This window comes from Bradysia coprophila, assembly GCF_014529535.1.
Source record: "Bradysia coprophila strain Holo2 chromosome IV unlocalized genomic scaffold, BU_Bcop_v1 contig_144, whole genome shotgun sequence".
NCBI lineage: Eukaryota > Metazoa > Arthropoda > Insecta > Diptera > Sciaridae > Bradysia > Bradysia coprophila.
The window spans coordinates 599,747-616,562 of record NW_023503373.1 but is presented as its reverse complement, the minus strand read 5'-3'; the positions used below and the strand labels follow the sequence as shown (position 1 = coordinate 616,562).

The 16,816-nt window shown below is 35.2% G+C and overlaps 3 protein-coding genes and 6 non-coding genes across 13 annotated transcripts in view; 1 reads left to right on the top strand and 8 right to left on the bottom strand.

Moving 5' to 3' along the window:
* Positions 1–44: 44 nt before the first annotated feature.
* Positions 45–118, bottom strand: Trnai-aau. The gene has a single exon. It is a non-coding gene; the product is annotated as a tRNA-Ile (tRNA).
* Positions 119–879: 761 nt separating this feature from the next.
* Positions 880–998, bottom strand: LOC119071425. The gene has a single exon (XR_005086650.1). It is a non-coding gene; the product is annotated as a 5S ribosomal RNA (ribosomal RNA).
* A 102-nt stretch (positions 999–1,100) lies between these two features.
* Positions 1,101–5,498, bottom strand: LOC119071329 (lysozyme 1-like). The gene is made up of 5 exons (XM_037176213.1): positions 5,284–5,498; positions 2,328–2,436; positions 2,194–2,264; positions 1,391–1,464; positions 1,101–1,320 (listed from the first exon to the last, which is right to left on the bottom strand). The coding sequence occupies exons 1-5, from the start codon at positions 5,369–5,371 to the stop codon at positions 1,174–1,176; spliced, it is 489 nt and encodes a 162-aa protein (XP_037032108.1). The 5' UTR covers positions 5,372–5,498; the 3' UTR covers positions 1,101–1,173.
* Trnat-agu lies at positions 1,736–1,809 on the top strand. The gene has a single exon. It is a non-coding gene; the product is annotated as a tRNA-Thr (tRNA).
* Trnat-agu lies at positions 1,931–2,004 on the bottom strand. Its single transcript has one exon. It is a non-coding gene; the product is annotated as a tRNA-Thr (tRNA).
* A 620-nt stretch (positions 5,499–6,118) lies between the features above and the next one.
* Positions 6,119–6,190, bottom strand: Trnae-cuc. The gene has a single exon. It is a non-coding gene; the product is annotated as a tRNA-Glu (tRNA).
* Positions 6,191–6,522: 332 nt separating this feature from the next.
* Trnae-uuc lies at positions 6,523–6,594 on the bottom strand. Its single transcript has one exon. It is a non-coding gene; the product is annotated as a tRNA-Glu (tRNA).
* A 3,374-nt stretch (positions 6,595–9,968) lies between these two features.
* LOC119071205 (major facilitator superfamily domain-containing protein 12-like) lies at positions 9,969–14,518 on the bottom strand. Of its 4 annotated transcripts, XM_037175994.1 has the most exons (7): positions 12,502–12,640; positions 12,054–12,058; positions 11,529–11,956; positions 11,141–11,463; positions 10,686–11,080; positions 10,280–10,597; positions 9,969–10,211 (listed from the first exon to the last, which is right to left on the bottom strand). In XM_037175994.1, the coding sequence occupies exons 3-7, from the start codon at positions 11,908–11,910 to the stop codon at positions 10,073–10,075; spliced, it is 1,557 nt and encodes a 518-aa protein (XP_037031889.1). In that variant the 5' UTR covers positions 11,911–11,956; positions 12,054–12,058; positions 12,502–12,640; the 3' UTR covers positions 9,969–10,072. The 4 variants fall into 4 exon arrangements, with proteins under 4 accessions (XP_037031889.1, XP_037031891.1, XP_037031892.1 ...); XM_037175996.1 differs by lacking the exons at positions 12,054–12,058; positions 12,502–12,640 and adding an exon at positions 14,506–14,518 and having other exon boundaries at positions 11,529–11,954; XM_037175997.1 differs by lacking the exons at positions 12,054–12,058; positions 12,502–12,640 and adding an exon at positions 12,853–12,951 and having other exon boundaries at positions 11,529–11,954.
* LOC119071234 overlaps positions 9,985–16,816 on the bottom strand; it is a 33,872-nt gene continuing 27,040 nt past the window's right edge. The window contains exons 10-11 of one of the 2 annotated variants that reach the window (XR_005086609.1): positions 14,421–16,780; positions 9,985–9,996 (exon numbers count right to left, since the gene is read on the bottom strand). Coding sequence is in view for 1 of the 2 variants with exons in the window: in XM_037176068.1 (XP_037031963.1) it covers positions 16,661–16,780 (120 nt within the window). In the remaining variant the exon portion in view is untranslated. Of the gene's footprint in view, positions 9,997–14,177; positions 16,781–16,816 lie in introns of those variants that run through there. The other variant, XM_037176068.1, reaches the window with a different exon arrangement.

The window sequence follows — 16,816 nt, the reverse complement described above, 5'->3', positions numbered from 1 at the left end:
TTATTTAATCATAGCAACGAAGAAATGTTTAAGAAAAAAAAATCTGGCCCATGGGAGGATCGAACTCACGACCTTCGCGTTATTAGCACGACGCTCTAACCAGCTGAGCTAATGGGCCATGTGCAAAGACGGCGAAAATGCACAATTCAAATTCACCAATTCCTCAGCAGAGTGATGTAAGTGGAATACAGTGATAAGATTGCGGTTGTGTTTGTGTGGAAGCGAATGTGATAAATTTATTGTAACTGTGTTTGGTTGTCCGCGTAGCATTATAGTATCTATTCTAGAGATGAGCGGGCCGCCCGAAATACATCGGCCCGACCCGACCCGACCCGGCCCGATCGGGTTCGGGCCCGGGTTTTGAAAATCTATTCGGGCCGGGTCGGGTCGGGCTTTGAAAACAAAAATTCGGGCCGGCCCGACTTAGAAATAAAAATTTAAAGTAAGCCAATAAAAGCCTATAAAGCATGAAACACAAACTTATTTTATTATTTTACTTCGCGTATAAGTTCATTGCAAAGCTTTGATGCGTAGAAAATGATTTTTCATTAAATTTCTTATAGTAAAAAAAAGTCGGGTCACGTCGGGCCGATGATTTTTTCGGGTCGGGCTGGGTCGGGCCGCGAAGAGAAAAGTCTCGGGTCGGGTCGGGCTCGGGTTCAAAAAATTGGATCGGGCCGGGTCGGGTTGGGTATCGAAAAAACGTCGGCCCGCTCATCTCTAATCTATTCTTCTTCTTCGCTTTAAATACCTTGAATCCGACTAAAGTTACACAAAAATTTTCCGGATTATAGTTACTTTCAGGGTCAGTGTACTCAGTTTAATTTATTGGTTCGGAGTTGCAATAGAAGAAGAAAATAATGGAAATAAAAAAAAAAATGCCAACGACACGCGGTGTTCCCAAGCGGTCACCCATCTAAGTACTAACCGCGCCCAATGATGCTTAACTTCAGTGATCGGACGAGAACTGGTGTATTCATCATGGTATGGCCGTTGCCGACAGACTACCGTTTTTCTATGAACTGATTGTTGAACAAAATGATAAAGACGTGTAACTTCATTCGATTTTAAGTTAAACTTATATTGCAAAGATGGATAGATTCTCTAAATTTTAAAAGTCCATTTTATTGAAATAAATTAAAATTATTGTAAAACAGCGGATAAATAGAAGTTTTAGCCTTGAGCTTGAACAATATTGCTCAAGCATTCATCAAATTTAACTTTGTATTTTTCCGGCAAAGGATTTCTGCATCCATAACCACCGTGAATGTGAATAGCGGCATGATCCAAACAGTTTATTTTACCGTCGTCGTTGCAATCCTATTGGCAATAAACAAATTATCGTTGTAGACATGCACAAATATTATAAATTTCAATTTTATTTCTTTACCTGACCAAATTTGGCCATATATCCTTGAACGGATCTTGCTGCACAGAATGGTTCATTTACACAGTTCGAGTAAGCTGAAACGAAAACATTTCCTCAGTCATTCCATAGACATTGAGCGCCATCACTATATTCAACGTGGTAACTTCCATCGATATCGTACCAACATACCGATTATATACACACACTCATAAACACAAACGGATGCAACGTAGTACATTGTATGGGTACAGATTTTCAAACAAATACACATAGGAGTGTTAAGTCCGTTAAGATATACAACCATAGGCAATGGTTGGTGTATTGCATAGTGTTGGATATTGTGTTGTTGTCGCTGGAAAAGTATGTGGCGCCGTGGCTTAGTTGGTTAAAGCGCCTGTCTAGTAAACAGGAGATCTCGAGTTCGAATCTCGACGGGGCCTTGTGGAAAATTTTTTTCATTTTTTTTTCATCAAATAAAAAAAAAAAAAAACCGAAGTTTTAACAAGTATACAATCACTAATTGCTTCTACCTAAAATTCTTAACGAAAAAAAATTTCCACAAGGCCCCGTCGAGATTCGAACTCGAGATCTCCTGTTTACTAGACAGGCGCTTTAACCAACTAAGCCACGGCGCCACACACGCTCGCAATGAAAACAACACAAACTTTGAAAAATGGTACATGTTCTAACATTGGAAGTGTGTAAATGTACATATGTTGCGAAATGAGTGAAAAATTCGGAAATCTTTATTTAGACTCTTCAGTGGTACTACGTTGAAAAATGTGCTACTGAACGTTTGATTTTGTTTTTGTTAGAACACTTACCGTTTACTGCGTCAGGACTTTCACCAGGTTGGGTAGGCTTACCACTGTCAGCCCAATATGCCCAAGTAATTCTGGAAATGGTTTTTTTTGTAATATAGGGGTATAAGGCTAATATAGTCTCTGTATTTATATACCTAAATAGTCCACACACGTCACCGTTGCAAGATAATGTTCTGTTGCAACCGCTAGATGCTTCACATATACATCCCAAACACACCTCGGTCACATCTGGTGTCTTTGTACCTAATAGTAAATAATCAAAGAAATGGAATGAAACTTCTTCTCTTGAGTCTTTTTTTTCAAATTTTTTGTGTTTTCATTAGGTGGATACTATCGATACTGTGTAGATTCACCATTCACCACCTTATCTTTGTACATGTAGCAATAGAAATATTGTAGGAAAATTGTTTGCGTAGCAAATCACTGTAAAATTAACGTGAAATCAGATAAAGTCTCGAACTGTCTTCTTGACTTTTGTACTAAAATTATTATTTATATGAGGCATTGAGACAATGACTGATGACGCTAATCGAGTAAATGAGAAGGAAATGCTTCGCTAAATTTACATGGATGCCACTAATTATGATACAAAAATCTTGCTAATTATTCGCCGGTTATTTAATCTAAAATTTTGCTATATATTGTTGGATGTTTACTTTGTCATTTAGTTCAATCATTTCTCTGTAACCGAGGCGTTATCATCCACTTTACCATTCTATTCTTGCCCACTGAGTCTCTCCGGACAGTCGAATGAGTTTTAAACAGACTATGAAGATAAGACGTCATAATGATTTCGTACAAACCGCTCTGTGAATAACTATTATATGTAAATCGTATCCATAACACCTATACTATATGTATGCGATGATGAAGAAGCACTTCAAAAGAAAACAATAATATTGTGAGCGTTTTATAAATAAAGGTGATGAAGAATTTTTGCTAAACACAAAAAACTAGTTTTGAATTCTCCGGATCAACAGAATAATACCCATCAGCATAAAGCTTATAATGGCGAAAATGATAAAAAAAATACCGTACGCTTTATCATTTAATTAAATGGAAGCTCAGATTAGTCATTACAATAAACATGTCACGAAATAATTGTTATGATCTCCATAAAATTGAATCGAAGTTTGAGCAATCGATTCTGACCTGATGTTCGAGGAAGAATAATAATCAAGTGTGACGACTTTTAGTCTCGTTTACATGTCATGCCAAGAAGCCATAAATAAAATTTGTTGATTTTGAAAAGCTGAAGGAGTTAGTGAATGGTTTTCTTAATGGAAAATAAATGCATCACCTGGACTCTAATTTAAATCAGAGGCGCCACATAAATATAACATTCAGAATTTTAATGATTGAAAACGGTTCGATAATTTTACTGAATAAAGAACAAGTCTATTTGGAAAATGAATGACACTCCTTAACAGCTTTTCGTCGCATTTCATTCGTTTTCAGCATTATTGCAAATAAAGATGAATGAACTGTAGGTATAAATTGCGCTCATCGTTGCCCAATTTAATTCTCAAATTATTGAGACTCAGAAATTCCTGCATCCTGCCGCATCTCAAAATTTTAGTTTCGGAACAAACGAAACTGGCTCACTGAATCGCAACTCATATAGTCACTTGACTTTGTTGCAACTTCCCCCGTGTGACTCAGACACTCCTGAGTTCATACTCGTGCCTATTATTACAAAATGATTATTTCAGACGAATTCAACTTTCAAAATTGACATATTTTCCAACAAATGCTTGAGTCGAATAAGTATAATATTCAATGAGCCCAAGGCATTCAAATCCTAAAATAAATTTGAATTAATTCTGTGAATGAGCGTTACACACATTTTTTGTTGTTATTTTGTCCACATTTGGCCCCAAGTAAATTGTGTCCGCAAAATTTAGATATAAACAACAGTTATGTAATTACGAATTACTTGTTTTGTCTTAATAGAAAAAAAATTAAAGTCCAATCAGCCATCCATTAGAACTTCGACTTCGATAATTCGCCGGTTCAAACAGTAAAATTAGGTTTGTATTATAATTCTAGCAAACGTACGGTCCCAAATACGATTGTCTCGTGGGCGGAATTTTTCCTTTACACCAAACAAATCTCAGACCTCTTCGTACATGCTATTTATTCAGCATCGTCTCACGTGTTTTAAAAGATGTGTGTACGACATGCTGTTCTTTTGTGACGAACGAAATTAATTAAATTATATAATAAATGTAAATATTTATTGCGATTATTGACCTTCGACAAGAGAGTCACTTGAAAAAAAAATCATTTTTCTGAAAGATTTTGGTTATCGTTGGTGTTGTCGGTTGTCCATTCTGTGCTATTCCAACACTGTGCTAAACAATATGAGATCAAGTTCGATCGAATTTGAATACAATGTGTGATAATTATGATTAATCGTACACCTTTTAAATTCTTTTTTAAAGAAACTCATTCGTTCGTCAGATTATTACAAAGTATAAACCGTATTCAATTAGCACAAGCGGTACGATTACCGTGCAATAAATTTGCATTAAAGGAACGAACATTGGATATTTATTACTCAGTAGAAAAATGTTACATTAACCGGATATTCGTGTACTGTGTACAGTTTCTTCTTCTTAATTGCTCTTGGGTAATTGAAAAAATGTAATCTAAGAACGTCGGTCGAAAGATTTGTTTGGTCATCTGTTCAATTGCTCCATAATACTAAGTTTTGTTTGGGAGCTGTTGCTTCAACAGCTTTAATATAAAAGATTCTTTTCATAGCCAAACCAAAAATATTTTCATTAGTTATTACATAACACAGGTACAATTGAGGACATTCTTGCAATTGGTAGTTCGATGAAAAAATGAAATCGCTTGGTAATGACCTGATCATGAAAATAAATTTGCTGACACATTGCGTGAATTCTGATAAATATTAAAAACTTTTAATCGATAAATATTGCGATTTCACTGTTGAATTAAGGTAGATGTTCACCTTGTGACATCTTTTGTATTTATTTCAATATCAACCGAAAATTACTCTTACTTAAAAAAAAACTACTTTCCGCACCAAACCATCAATTTTGAACCGAAGAATTTACTCACCAGCACCAGCTAAGTGGGAAACATCGCCGCAAACATATGCACAAAAAGTAACAGCCACAATAAATAAGATAAAGTTTTGGTTAATCATTTTGCAAGATACAATTTTTAATTACGTTTCGGTGTAAAAAGTGACAATCAACGAATTTACTATTCTATGAGAGTTTAAAAAATATTAGCTCAGTATACCGTCCGGAATTCAAAATAATACTAAAAGTTTAATAAAGTCCGCAAGAGTCTTATATATCTAATTTATGATCCCCACTAAAAATCGCATAAATGAACATTGGATTTTATAAACAACATGTCTCGCTGTACTTCATGTCTTCTTCTTTGATGTTTCTTTCTTCGAGGTAAGAACAAGAATATTATAGCACCACTATCCTCACGTTATTCTTGATGTCTTATCGTTACATAAATTATACCATGACTTTATGGATACAAAAGGTGCACTTACCAATGCTATAAATGTAGTGTAATATGGACACTCGATGCTGAATTTATATTTCTTGTTCTTCGCGTTCGTTTACTTGATAATGTTTTATTGATAATCGCAAAATTTTATTGTAAAGCGAACATTCCGCATAGATGACGTACATTCTGTAATAAAAATGTCGAAGTAGGGTTTTTATGCAAATTCCTTATGAAGTACTAACATTTGTTTAACATATTCGCAAAACCATAAATTTTGCGGTAAGAAAGTTTCATTTTTATTAAACGACCTCTCCAATTCAAGGAGTAAGTTACGTATTTGTATCAGTCAAAAATAAAATCATATTTTTCTTATTCGCGGCATCTTAAGAGTTGCATTTACTTCAATGTTTAAAAGAAAAAAAATTTCCCATACCGGGAATCGAACCCGGGCCTTCTGGGTGAGAGCCAGATATCCTAACCACTAGACAATATGGGACTTGTCGATCCCTGCGTTAAAGTATGTTATGAGAATCATCGCCTCAATAAACAGATTAAATTAAATTTTCTACTAATTGCTTCTTAGTACAATTATAATATTTGTAACCCGAACAAAAAATGCGCAAAAATATGCACATGAAGACAACTATCGTTTCATTTATTCTATTAATACAACAACAATAGCCATTTATCTATTTCACATTTGAATAGAATCAGTACGCTACATACTCGTTTCAACCAATTTTTCGTCTATTATATCACTTTATCAATTTAAAAAAAAAAATCCAAAAATAAAACGTTATCTCGTTGAGTTATTTCAAATAAAAAAATTTCCCATACCGGGAATCGAACCCGGGCCTTCTGGGTGAAAGCCAGATATCCTAGCCACTAGACAATATGGGATATGATATTTGTCGCGCTAAAATACGTTTAGAGCGTAAGAGAAGGTGTCTGAAGTAAATGCTATTTCAACGAGAAATCTCCGTTAAAACACTGTGACGTGACGGCTAGTCATACAATGTATTTTCGTTCACAATTCTGAAAAACATTTTTAATACAAAATTAGATATTCCTTTAGAAATATTTATCAAAAATATATACACAAAGTTACGGTATACAAGCGCCTATGTTAGACTACTTTTTCGTGTGTGCGTGTATGCATAAAACAACAACAATTTGCCATATTATTTGTTATTTACATGAGTGCAGAAACTGTATGAATTTGATTGAGTGTAGATGGTGATATTCTGTAAATAAGTAAAAACAAACAAACAAACAATCTTTTCCAAAATAGTTTATTGTTTTAAATGTCGAACGAATGATTTTCGTGTACTTTTTTAATTTAAAAATGATATGATTGATGCACTGCATTTGTGCACCGTACTTGCTATATATTATGTGATGTATGCAATTTTCAGAACTCATTTCCATTGCTTGTTACTTAATCCCACATACTTTGAAGGTTAGGACGCTTGACTGGTGACTCACCACGGAGGCTTTACCTTGACTGAAAAATCATTTTTCAAAAATGTAAATAAATCAAAGTTTTTTTCAATGACATGTGACTTGTTACTTTTAAATAGTTGAATTAGAAAGGGCATTTTGAATCCAGAACATCCAGAGGGAATCACTCGCAATTTGATAGCGAATTGTACAAGCTTTTCTCATGTTTTTTTTAGATAAAGACTTTCTCCTCACCTGATGTGATTTACCAAAGCACTATAAGCAGGTACCAGAGAACATAGAAAACAGTTTATCTTTTTATCCAGTTTTTCTACAGTTTTTTGTTGCAATAGTTTTCCGATTTTATTGATGAATATGTAGTCACGTTTTAATTTTATGTAGTGATTGTGTTTATGACGTTCTGATTGGTCTGCGACCGAGTCAGCGATTTTCGCTGATTGGGCAACGTACGATGGAGCAACAGTGTCGCTAACTGTAGCATCCCAAATCAAAGATTTTCCTCGTTCCCATGGAGTGATGATTACACCGGTCCAGGCGGTTCTAGCATGCTCGGAAAATCGATAGATAAGGCATTTAAGGTTATTTTATTCTACATGTCTCGGAATTCTGCCAGCGCTCCTAATGCATGATAAACCGTTTTGGCCGTTTTCTTCGACAGTTTTTCCACATCGGCAAGTGTGTTTTTCACATACTTTCCCTCCCAAACGTATGGCAATCGCAATTCGAGCTGTATTGTTGTTCAAAAGTTAGCCCTTGGAACCACTTTGACGATTCATTTTTGGATGATGCAAGTAAGCGCGCTCTATCTGTTTGGTCAGCATTGCTCAACAATGTTTCGAAAATTAATTTCATATTCGAGTAATCCCAATTTGTTTGGTTTTCACGTTTTGCTTCCGTGTCTGGTATACCAGGTTGGACGGTAAATCATCGATCAATTTTTTGATTTAGGTGTCAACGATGTCCAAATTCAGTTGACCTAATAAAACATTTGATAAATTTTTTGATTGAAAAGTTGAAGAAAGTTATGCGGGAATCGCCAAATGTTCAAGTTTTCTTATGCCAATTCCAGCCAATGAAAAAGGTAACGATGTGTCTCCAAAGTTTCGAGGTCATTTTAATGTTGCAAATATTTTCAAATGTTTTTCGAAAAAGTTCATCAACTTCTTCCAGAAGATTTTGAAGCATGAAAGTTGGACAAGTTCGTAGCAGATAGATAGAATTTCCGCGATGACATGTAATATCGGAACAGTCATAATGCCGGATGAACATCCAGAAGTTTCAGTCTTTCGCACATTAATTGTACGATGTCTTTTTTCTTTTTAATGAAATTTGGAATTAATGAATTTTGTATTGGCGATACCAAAACATATTTGAAATAGGGTGTTGGATTTACATGAGCAATGATTTACGGCGATGAACGATCTAGATTTTCAAGTTTGTGTTGCTCTCCGTCTCGGTGTTATCTGTTACTCTCCACACAAATGCATATGCAATTCTTTAGTAGACGAATCTGGTACACATGGCCTTAGCTGCCCGAACGCTAAAAGAACACATCGAAGACACGTTATCCTCAATCAGATTTTCAATAGGTCTTTGACATCTGCTCGTCGTGACAATACATTGGAACCGATAGGCCTTTTACGTGATGATGGTAAACGCCCAGATGGCGTCACACTCGCACCATGGTCCAAAAGGAAACGATTAATTTGGAACGTCACCTGTATCGACCCTGGAAGCATCATATCTACACCTTACAAGCAAGGCAGCAGTTTCAATGGCTGAACGCGCATGCCAACAGAAGAACAGTCGTTATAAACTCGAAGCTTCAGGTTTTCTGTCGGCTGATTTAGCATTTGAAACATTAGGTGAGGGGTTCAAGGAAACAAAATGTTAATTGAAGAAACTGATGACGTTCCACGTTCGAGCAAAACAGTTTTTGTACAACCGTTTATCTTTGGCTATTCAACAAGGCAACGCGGCGTGGGGTAATCTGGCACACAGTGCTAAAACAATGCATTTTTCTACTACGTAAAATGTGAACTCGCGCACAATTTTTCAATACCAACATTTTGTAAAAGGAGTCATTAAGTCGATGACAGGGCTAAAACGCATTTGCAGCATTAAACTTGCGCGTGTGAGCTCACATTTTACGTAGTTCAAGAGTGCGTTCTTTTTGCTCTGTGTGCCAGATTCCCTGATGCCGGCAACGCAGCCAGCATTTTAGGTACCCACATAACAAGCAACAAGTTTGACGAAATTTTTAAGTTATAAATATTTGAACCACCACATGAAAAAACCATAGAATCCAACGGCGTGTATGCTCTTGCGTTTGATAAAAATTCGCTGAATATGTAATTTCCGAAAAGGCGACGAGCTGGGATTTATTTGAGCCGGGAAAAACCAAATTTCACTCGCACAAAATACAATATAATAAACGCTTACCACTCATACCTTTGCAATCACTCAAACACTGGGAAGGCGCTCTAAACGATTTAGATAAAAATTCGATTGGATTCTTTGAACGTACTGCAAACCAAGTACCAGAACAGATAAGTAAGTGGTCTTGTCAACGCAATGGTCACAATTTCTTATATAAATTAAGTTCTTAATGTTGGTATAATGCTACAGCGTTAAAAAATGGCCAAATGACCGTTAAAAAATCTGTTTATTGTAAGTAATAGTTATGGATACACCAGATGACCAGCCATTTGATGATTTGACTAAATTTAAGACGGCAACAAATTGATTATGAAAAAAACCACGTTGTCGTCAAGGTCTTCTAATATTTAAATATCAAATTGTCTATCGTATCTGTGTGATTTTCTTATTTTATTTGCTTTACTTTGTCCTAACTAATCTTATATGAATTACAAACCGACTAACAAATGATGGAATTCTCGAAAGTACAATGTAAGATTTAACTTTGTCGTTTTGTTGATTTTCTGCTAGACTGCAACGTTGCCAATGTAAGTAATCCTAGTACCGCTGCCGCACCACATGCATAAGCTAATACATCTTTATAATATTCTAGACACTCTGATCGTTTATCGCATTTTCTAAAAAAAATAAGCAAATTTCTTCAGACCAATTCATCAATTAATTACCAACAGCAGGCACTACTCACATTGCTTCAATGATAAGAACCACAATGCCTGTGATTAACTTATCGGCAAACGTTACTGCTGAATATATAAAACCGCCTTGATCGGCGTTTTTTCCTATCATTTTAGCAGTGATACAAAGACTGCTAATCATCGTTATCGAACTACCAGCACCAAATAATACAGCAATGCTGTAAAGGTGACTAGATGAAGCGGTTGGTGGCGCAGCTGAAGCAACCCAAACACAACCGGATATACATAAAATTGATCCCAGTAAATAGGCCACTCGATGACCAAATATTCGGTTCGAATATTTCATTGCCATTGAAGCTATAAATGACCTGTGCAGAAAAGATTGTATTAGAAGACGTGGAAAAAAGGGCTGATTTCGCTATGACCATCACGAAATCACTCTTAACACAAACGTACGATAGAAATGAAATTAGTGGAATTGTAGCTATGTGTTCAACGCTTTTACTTCCAGATTCACTAGTGGCCTCTGATTCACTGATCATTGTACGTTCATCCAGCCATAGTGGAATGTAAACCAGAGCTGTGCACATGAATAATCTTGAAAATACATAGAGAAATGCGTTCTGATAGAGTAACGGTGATTTTAGGAGAATTTTTAGTCGATCCGATGCTGGCGCACCGTCTGCCGAAGTCTTAGCCTCTGATTTATTCAGTAGATCTTTTGTGACTGAAGGTCTCCGATGTCGTTCTAATGCTAGTTTTCGACGATGGTTGTAACCACTCGCTGATAAAGAAAAATGAAAGACGACTGTGACTAACATTCCAATTAGTGACAGTATCAGCGACACGTTCTTCATTGAAAAGTAAATTTGTTTTTTAATCAACTTTTTCCAGTGGAAGGTAGTACATACCCGAAATCGATACGAATCGCCCGGACCAATATTTGATTCACCCTGAGCGCGTTCTTTTAATATCAACCATGTTACTATGTACACAACGACATTGGAACAAACCGATACTGAATATCGAATAGCTGTTAAGTCATCTCGATCTTTTCGAGTTTCCGACAATTCCGGTATCATTGCCATATGAGTGATCTGCACTATAGCCCAACCCAATTGAAATAATAAAATGACGGCAGTAAAGTACGCTGGCATCCACCAAACCGGTGCCGTTGTACACCACGGACATATGGAGTATATGAGAGGAAATGTAAGGAATATTAGGCAGGTACCTGTTTCAGAAAGTATTGTTAAGTTTTCAACGTCAAATCAATCGACAATGAGTTTATCAAATTACCGGCAATGTGCCACATTCTCTTTGTGTAATATTTATCTGTTAGTATACCCACTATCGGTGTAGCCAAAGCGTCTCCAACTTGACCTAACATAACAAGTGTACCAGCTACAGCACCAGACATTTGAAGGGCACCTTGCATGAATAGCAAAGTATAGCTGAACCAAACACCAGCGCATAAGTCATTATAAACATGACCCAGGCCGTAACCGACCTTTTGAAGAAATGACATTGTGGATGCGATGTCCTCGGGTAGAAATGATTTGCTGCCATTTGAGATGACTGTATCTGACGATATTACTTTATCAGGCAAAGGTAAACGTGTAACTACATTGTCGTTATTCTGCTGTTGGCTGTTTATCGCTACATTTTCATCGCCAGACATTCTCTCCTGTTATCTTTCAATGAAACCCAAAATAACGTAATTATCTGTAACGAGCATGATTAACCATTTTTACTACAGACTTTCATTAGATTAAAATGGTTACAAATGAGAAATCAGACATAATGTATTTGATAAGACTGAAGATTATTTATTTTCGTCATAATTGTTCCTGCAACAAAGAATCAGCATTGTGATCCCAAAATTTGCGAGCACAGAGAAGATGGAGGATGGAAGGATTGATTGAAGATGCAGGGATACAGAAAGAAAGTTCGTGAGAAAAGCGAAATTCGATGTCGCAAATTTCTCTGATAGTAAGGGGAGCAAGTAAGGTCTAATCTGAGAGTGCAGAGTGCCTCTTCTACAATTTAAGGAGCTTTGTATCGGCTCACTGAGAAAGGTGTAAGCTAATCTAGCAGACGAGCAAGTTTCTTGGTTCGGAGCAACTGACTCTTCTGTTGAAGCAGAAGATAAAGCAACTACACTCTGGTATAGAGAAATCGTAAAATATTCCGAATTGTGTAGACACTGCCACACTTTTCCAAACATTATGTACCTCGAAGATAAAAAATATTCCAAGATACAACTCACTTACTATTAGATGAATGTTTTTAATGGTTTACAAAATTAGCACAAAACAATTGAAGCCTTTAGACAGCATCACAAAATTAGCACAAAATTGAAACTTAGCAGAATACACTGAACAAGTTGTTCACTTTTCAAATCATAAGTGAGAAAAGAAGTGTTTCGGTTTTAATATAAATGAAAAATTTGCTATCAAAGTGGAGTATAATCGCAAATTTTGTGTGCTGATAAGTATGCACCGCACCATATAAGTGGAGATAGTCAAATTCGAATAATATATCCTACATCTCCCTATGATGATCTGATAAAATTGGTAGCTTTTAATGAAGCCGAATAGACTACGTATTTAAAAAACAATACCTCGGCAGTGCAACAAAAAATCGATATTACAGCTGCTTGCCGTGCTCTTATTTAATTCAATCAGCTTGATCAGTTGAAATGGTTTTATAATCAATCACTGCCAAAGATTACAAAGTAAAGGTTTTTCAATTGTAACACATTTGAGACTGAAAAGAGCTAAGTTCGCTTTTTATCAATAAAGGAAATTATTGTCGATGACGATTTTCTTTCTCTTAGGAATTGAAAAGAACTGACAGCACAAATTATCTTTTTTACATCCAAATTTAGAACTTTAATGTGAAATTTAGGGTGATTTTGCCAATTGGACGAATGATGGATATGGCTTCTTGTGCGACAACCGTCCTCGGCTTCGCATTTTCACACAAGAAGTACCATTTCCATAATTCGTATTTCTAATGAGTAATAAAATGTTTTCTTCATAAGAATTGTTTCTTATAACGTTGATCTCCAATATGGAGTATCTAGTTAGGCGCACCGAGAGAAATGATGTAGTGACATAGGAGGATTGTGCACAAAATCTTGCGTGGCAGTTCAATACATTAATTTTAGATAGGTGATAGGTGATTTTAGAGGTCCCGAAAACGTCAATTTTAGCGTCACATGTAAGACGCAGCAGAAAAAGGCATCACAGACACTACTAGTATATAGTAGCCGTAGTCAGACATTTTGGTCTCTATGCTGAAAAGTGACTAAAATGGCATTAAGGTGCCACATTGTGCCTCTAAGTAACGGTAACGGCCGGGGACGCCGACGTCTATAAGGCGCACGTTTCGTCCGCCAAACCCAAGGATCGGTCGCTACACCACAAAACAACAGAAAATAAATCTAAACGTTTAAAGGATTTACCGCTTCTTAATGAAGTTCAAGTAGTCGCCACTGATAGCAGCTTAGTGAGGAAACAAAAACGTTAGCGATCAAAGTTTTGGTTATTTCAATAAGTGTAAAAGTCGCAAACTAGGTATCTGGGCTTCTAGTTCTAGGTCTAGAATGCTGTTGAGAAAAACAATTTGTTTAATGATTTACATTAGTCAACTTTAATCCTTTAAATATATTCTTTCAACAGTTTAATTTATTTCTTTTCTTTTATTTAGTTTCAAATAATGTTTTAACAGTTTTTCTTCATTTTTTTTTTGCTAAACGATTAATTTTGCCAGTCTCTACGAGAGGAATATATTTCTTTCTTCTTAACAATAATCTAAATATTCTATATAATGCGACTGACTCTATAAAGGATTACACATTTTCTCGTTCTTTATAAGTTTGTTGTTTTGTAACGATTTTTCAGTTTTTATCTGATGAAATTAACGTTTTTTTTTAAATTTTAGTTTAGACAAAGTTTTAATTGGATTCTTTTATTCATCGTTTAGTATATTAGTTTTAAAAGTAAAATTATTGTGTTCAACTAGATGGATTGGTTTGTTTTAAAATATGTAAATATGGCATGGAATCGACAATGCATCAAATTCAAAGATTATCTCGAAAATTATTAATTTCTTTTTTTTTTGGTAAATTCTCTGTTGTTCTCGATATTTCGAATTTAAAATGAAAATTTTTTTATGTTTTGAAACGATCTTAATAAAAACGGGTTTTATTGCCATTTTCATAAATGTAACGTTTTTCTCCAATACAAAGGGGACGAATTTTCCATACTACTTTCTAATATCTACACTTTTGCTTTCCATTAAAATGTATAAAAGTTCAATAATTTTCTTTAATAAATGCTAATCATACATACGATATTTACACTCATTTACATTCACTCTCACAACTCACAACTCATCACTAATTTCTTCTTCTTCTTTTTTAGGAAATTATCGTAAATTTATTTAAAAATTCTTTCATTTTGTTATATAATTAAGAATTTTAATTGATTTCTATTATTGCTGAATGTATTTTTATTAAAAGATTGATGGGGTCTTTTTAATGATAAGTTTGTAGCACAGCGCCTTTGTATGAGTTCTTATTCGACAAAGTATAATTTCTAAAAAATATTTTGGAATTTTAGACGACAAATTAATTATATAGTAGTACATAATGCCAGCTAAAAACAATTAGCTCATAAACAAAATATAAACTCAACTCAATTGTTTAGCAATTGGCTAGCATTCAACAGTTTTAATTGTTCCACATCGTTCTACATGTTGTCAACAAAAGATGCGTAGATGCGTAAAGAGTATCGTTTTACTCACACGTTCGTGTGGAATTGAAGAAACGTAAAGAAAAACGCTACTTCTGTGTGGTAGAATACGTGTGGAACAAATAAAACGAAAGAAACAAACGAAACCCACCAAAATTGTATTCTTATGATGAGATCAGTTTAAATTGAAGAGATTCAATAGGAGAAAATAGCATATGATGAAACTGGGGAGCCACATACAAGGGATGTTGAACAATAACAATACGTGACTTTTGTTACGGTCTTGTACTTTGGAGATTATTATGCGGTTGGCATACCGCTCTACTTATCTAAAACTTCACCATAACATTTTGGTGAATTTCTCTGTTTGGAAAAGGTGTGCTCCCGAGAATCTGATAAATTGGCGATGTATGTAACCTCCCCAAAGTTTAAAGCCTGACTTCCGTCTACAGAGTGACGTCAATTTTGTAGGCGAAATAACATCACTTTCTCAAGAGTTCCCCGCCAGGGAAGAAGGAAGATTCGGACGATAGATCAAATTTTCACGTAAACAACTTTAATTTTTGAATGCCAGAATGGCGAAAGATAAAACATTTGTTTTTGGAAAAATTAAACGTAAATGCTGCAAACTGCGGACTCAATGATATTTTGATATCTTACTCAAAAATTGAAGTAAGTTTCTTATATTGCAAGTAGATTGTATAAACTGTTTAGGAAGTTACAACTGTAAAAAATATGTGCTTGAAATGCAGTTGAATTGCAAAAGTTTATGTTGAGAAAATAGCTAATCGTCGAGTAGTTTATTAGATAGAAATTATGAATGCAAAAAGGATTCATTTTATAATATAGGTGGCAATAGAACAATAGGTGAAACGTTCAACTGCTTAAGCTCTAACTGATATATTTTCTTAAGAAAACTTAAGTTGTTCTCTATCCTTTTGTACATAAATTTCGAGTCATTAACCTTTCACAGACGGCAGACCAATATTATTATCGAATCTATTACTTCTTTTGATCAACGTATTTTCGATATTTTGAAACAGAAATCTGTTACTTCGGTAGTTAAAACATACTTTTCACTATAAAAGATCGCAACAAGCACATAAAATACGAAGACCTGCAGAATGAATAGGTCAACTCGAATGAAGGTTGAGCCTTGTTTTGGGTGTATTCAGGCTGACAATCGAATCCTTAAGAAAATCCATTCTGACAAACTCTAACGACTTTGTTTGTTATTTGAATGATACGCAAGCAATCCGATTATTTCAGAAGGGTTGACTTCCGTTGAACCTTACTCAACCAATTCGTTAAACGAAAGAAATTAACGATCATTTAGAATCGGACTGGAGATTATCTACCACAAGAAAACGCTATTCGAAAGGTATGTAGAACTACGAAAAAGGCGGCCTGAAAATATAAAAACTGAAAAATAGAAGTGTGATATGCAGGATGCTGAAGGAAGATGCTCCACTTGAAAATTATGCGGTTAACAAGCAATCATTACAAGCGAACAGCGATGTAATTTTTAACACTAGTTTGTCACATAAAAGGTATACGTTTTCAGTTGGATTAACGACTTTTCGGGAAAAATTGTCTTAAAATATTAACGAACGATAATTGGCATGTTAGGGAACAATTAAATTTAAAGATAAGAACAACTAAAAAAACCCACTACTTTCTTCTTCCATCACTTATAAGTAGCTCTTTAGCTTCTCGTTTTCCTTTCTTTTTTTCTTCCTTTGCTAATAATTTTGCCAGTCGCTCTTCTTCTTTCGCCAGTCGTTTCTCTTCCTGCAAGATTAAATTCAATCATGAATTACCACATAA

What these genes read in the sequence shown, in the direction of transcription:
- LOC119071329 (XM_037176213.1), bottom strand. Translation starts at nt 5,371, where the DNA reads ATGATTAACCAAAACTTTATCTTATTTATTGTGGCTGTTACTTTTTGT. An exon ending in TTCCCACTTAGCTGGTGCTG is followed by an intron (nt 2,437 to 5,283) that starts GTGAGTAAATTC and finishes ATTTACTATTAG; the next exon opens with GTACAAAGACACCAGATGTG. An exon ending in AAGTCCTGACGCAGTAAACG is followed by an intron (nt 1,465 to 2,193) that starts GTAAGTGTTCTA and finishes TTTTCGTTTCAG; the next exon opens with CTTACTCGAACTGTGTAAAT.
- LOC119071205 (XM_037175996.1), bottom strand. Translation starts at nt 11,910, where the DNA reads ATGTCTGGCGATGAAAATGTAGCGATAAACAGCCAACAGCAGAATAAC. An exon ending in GCGATTCGTATCGATTTCGG is followed by an intron (nt 11,081 to 11,140) that starts GTATGTACTACC and finishes TTTTCAATGAAG; the next exon opens with AACGTGTCGCTGATACTGTC. An exon ending in CCACTAATTTCATTTCTATC is followed by an intron (nt 10,598 to 10,685) that starts GTACGTTTGTGT and finishes TTTTCTGCACAG; the next exon opens with GTCATTTATAGCTTCAATGG.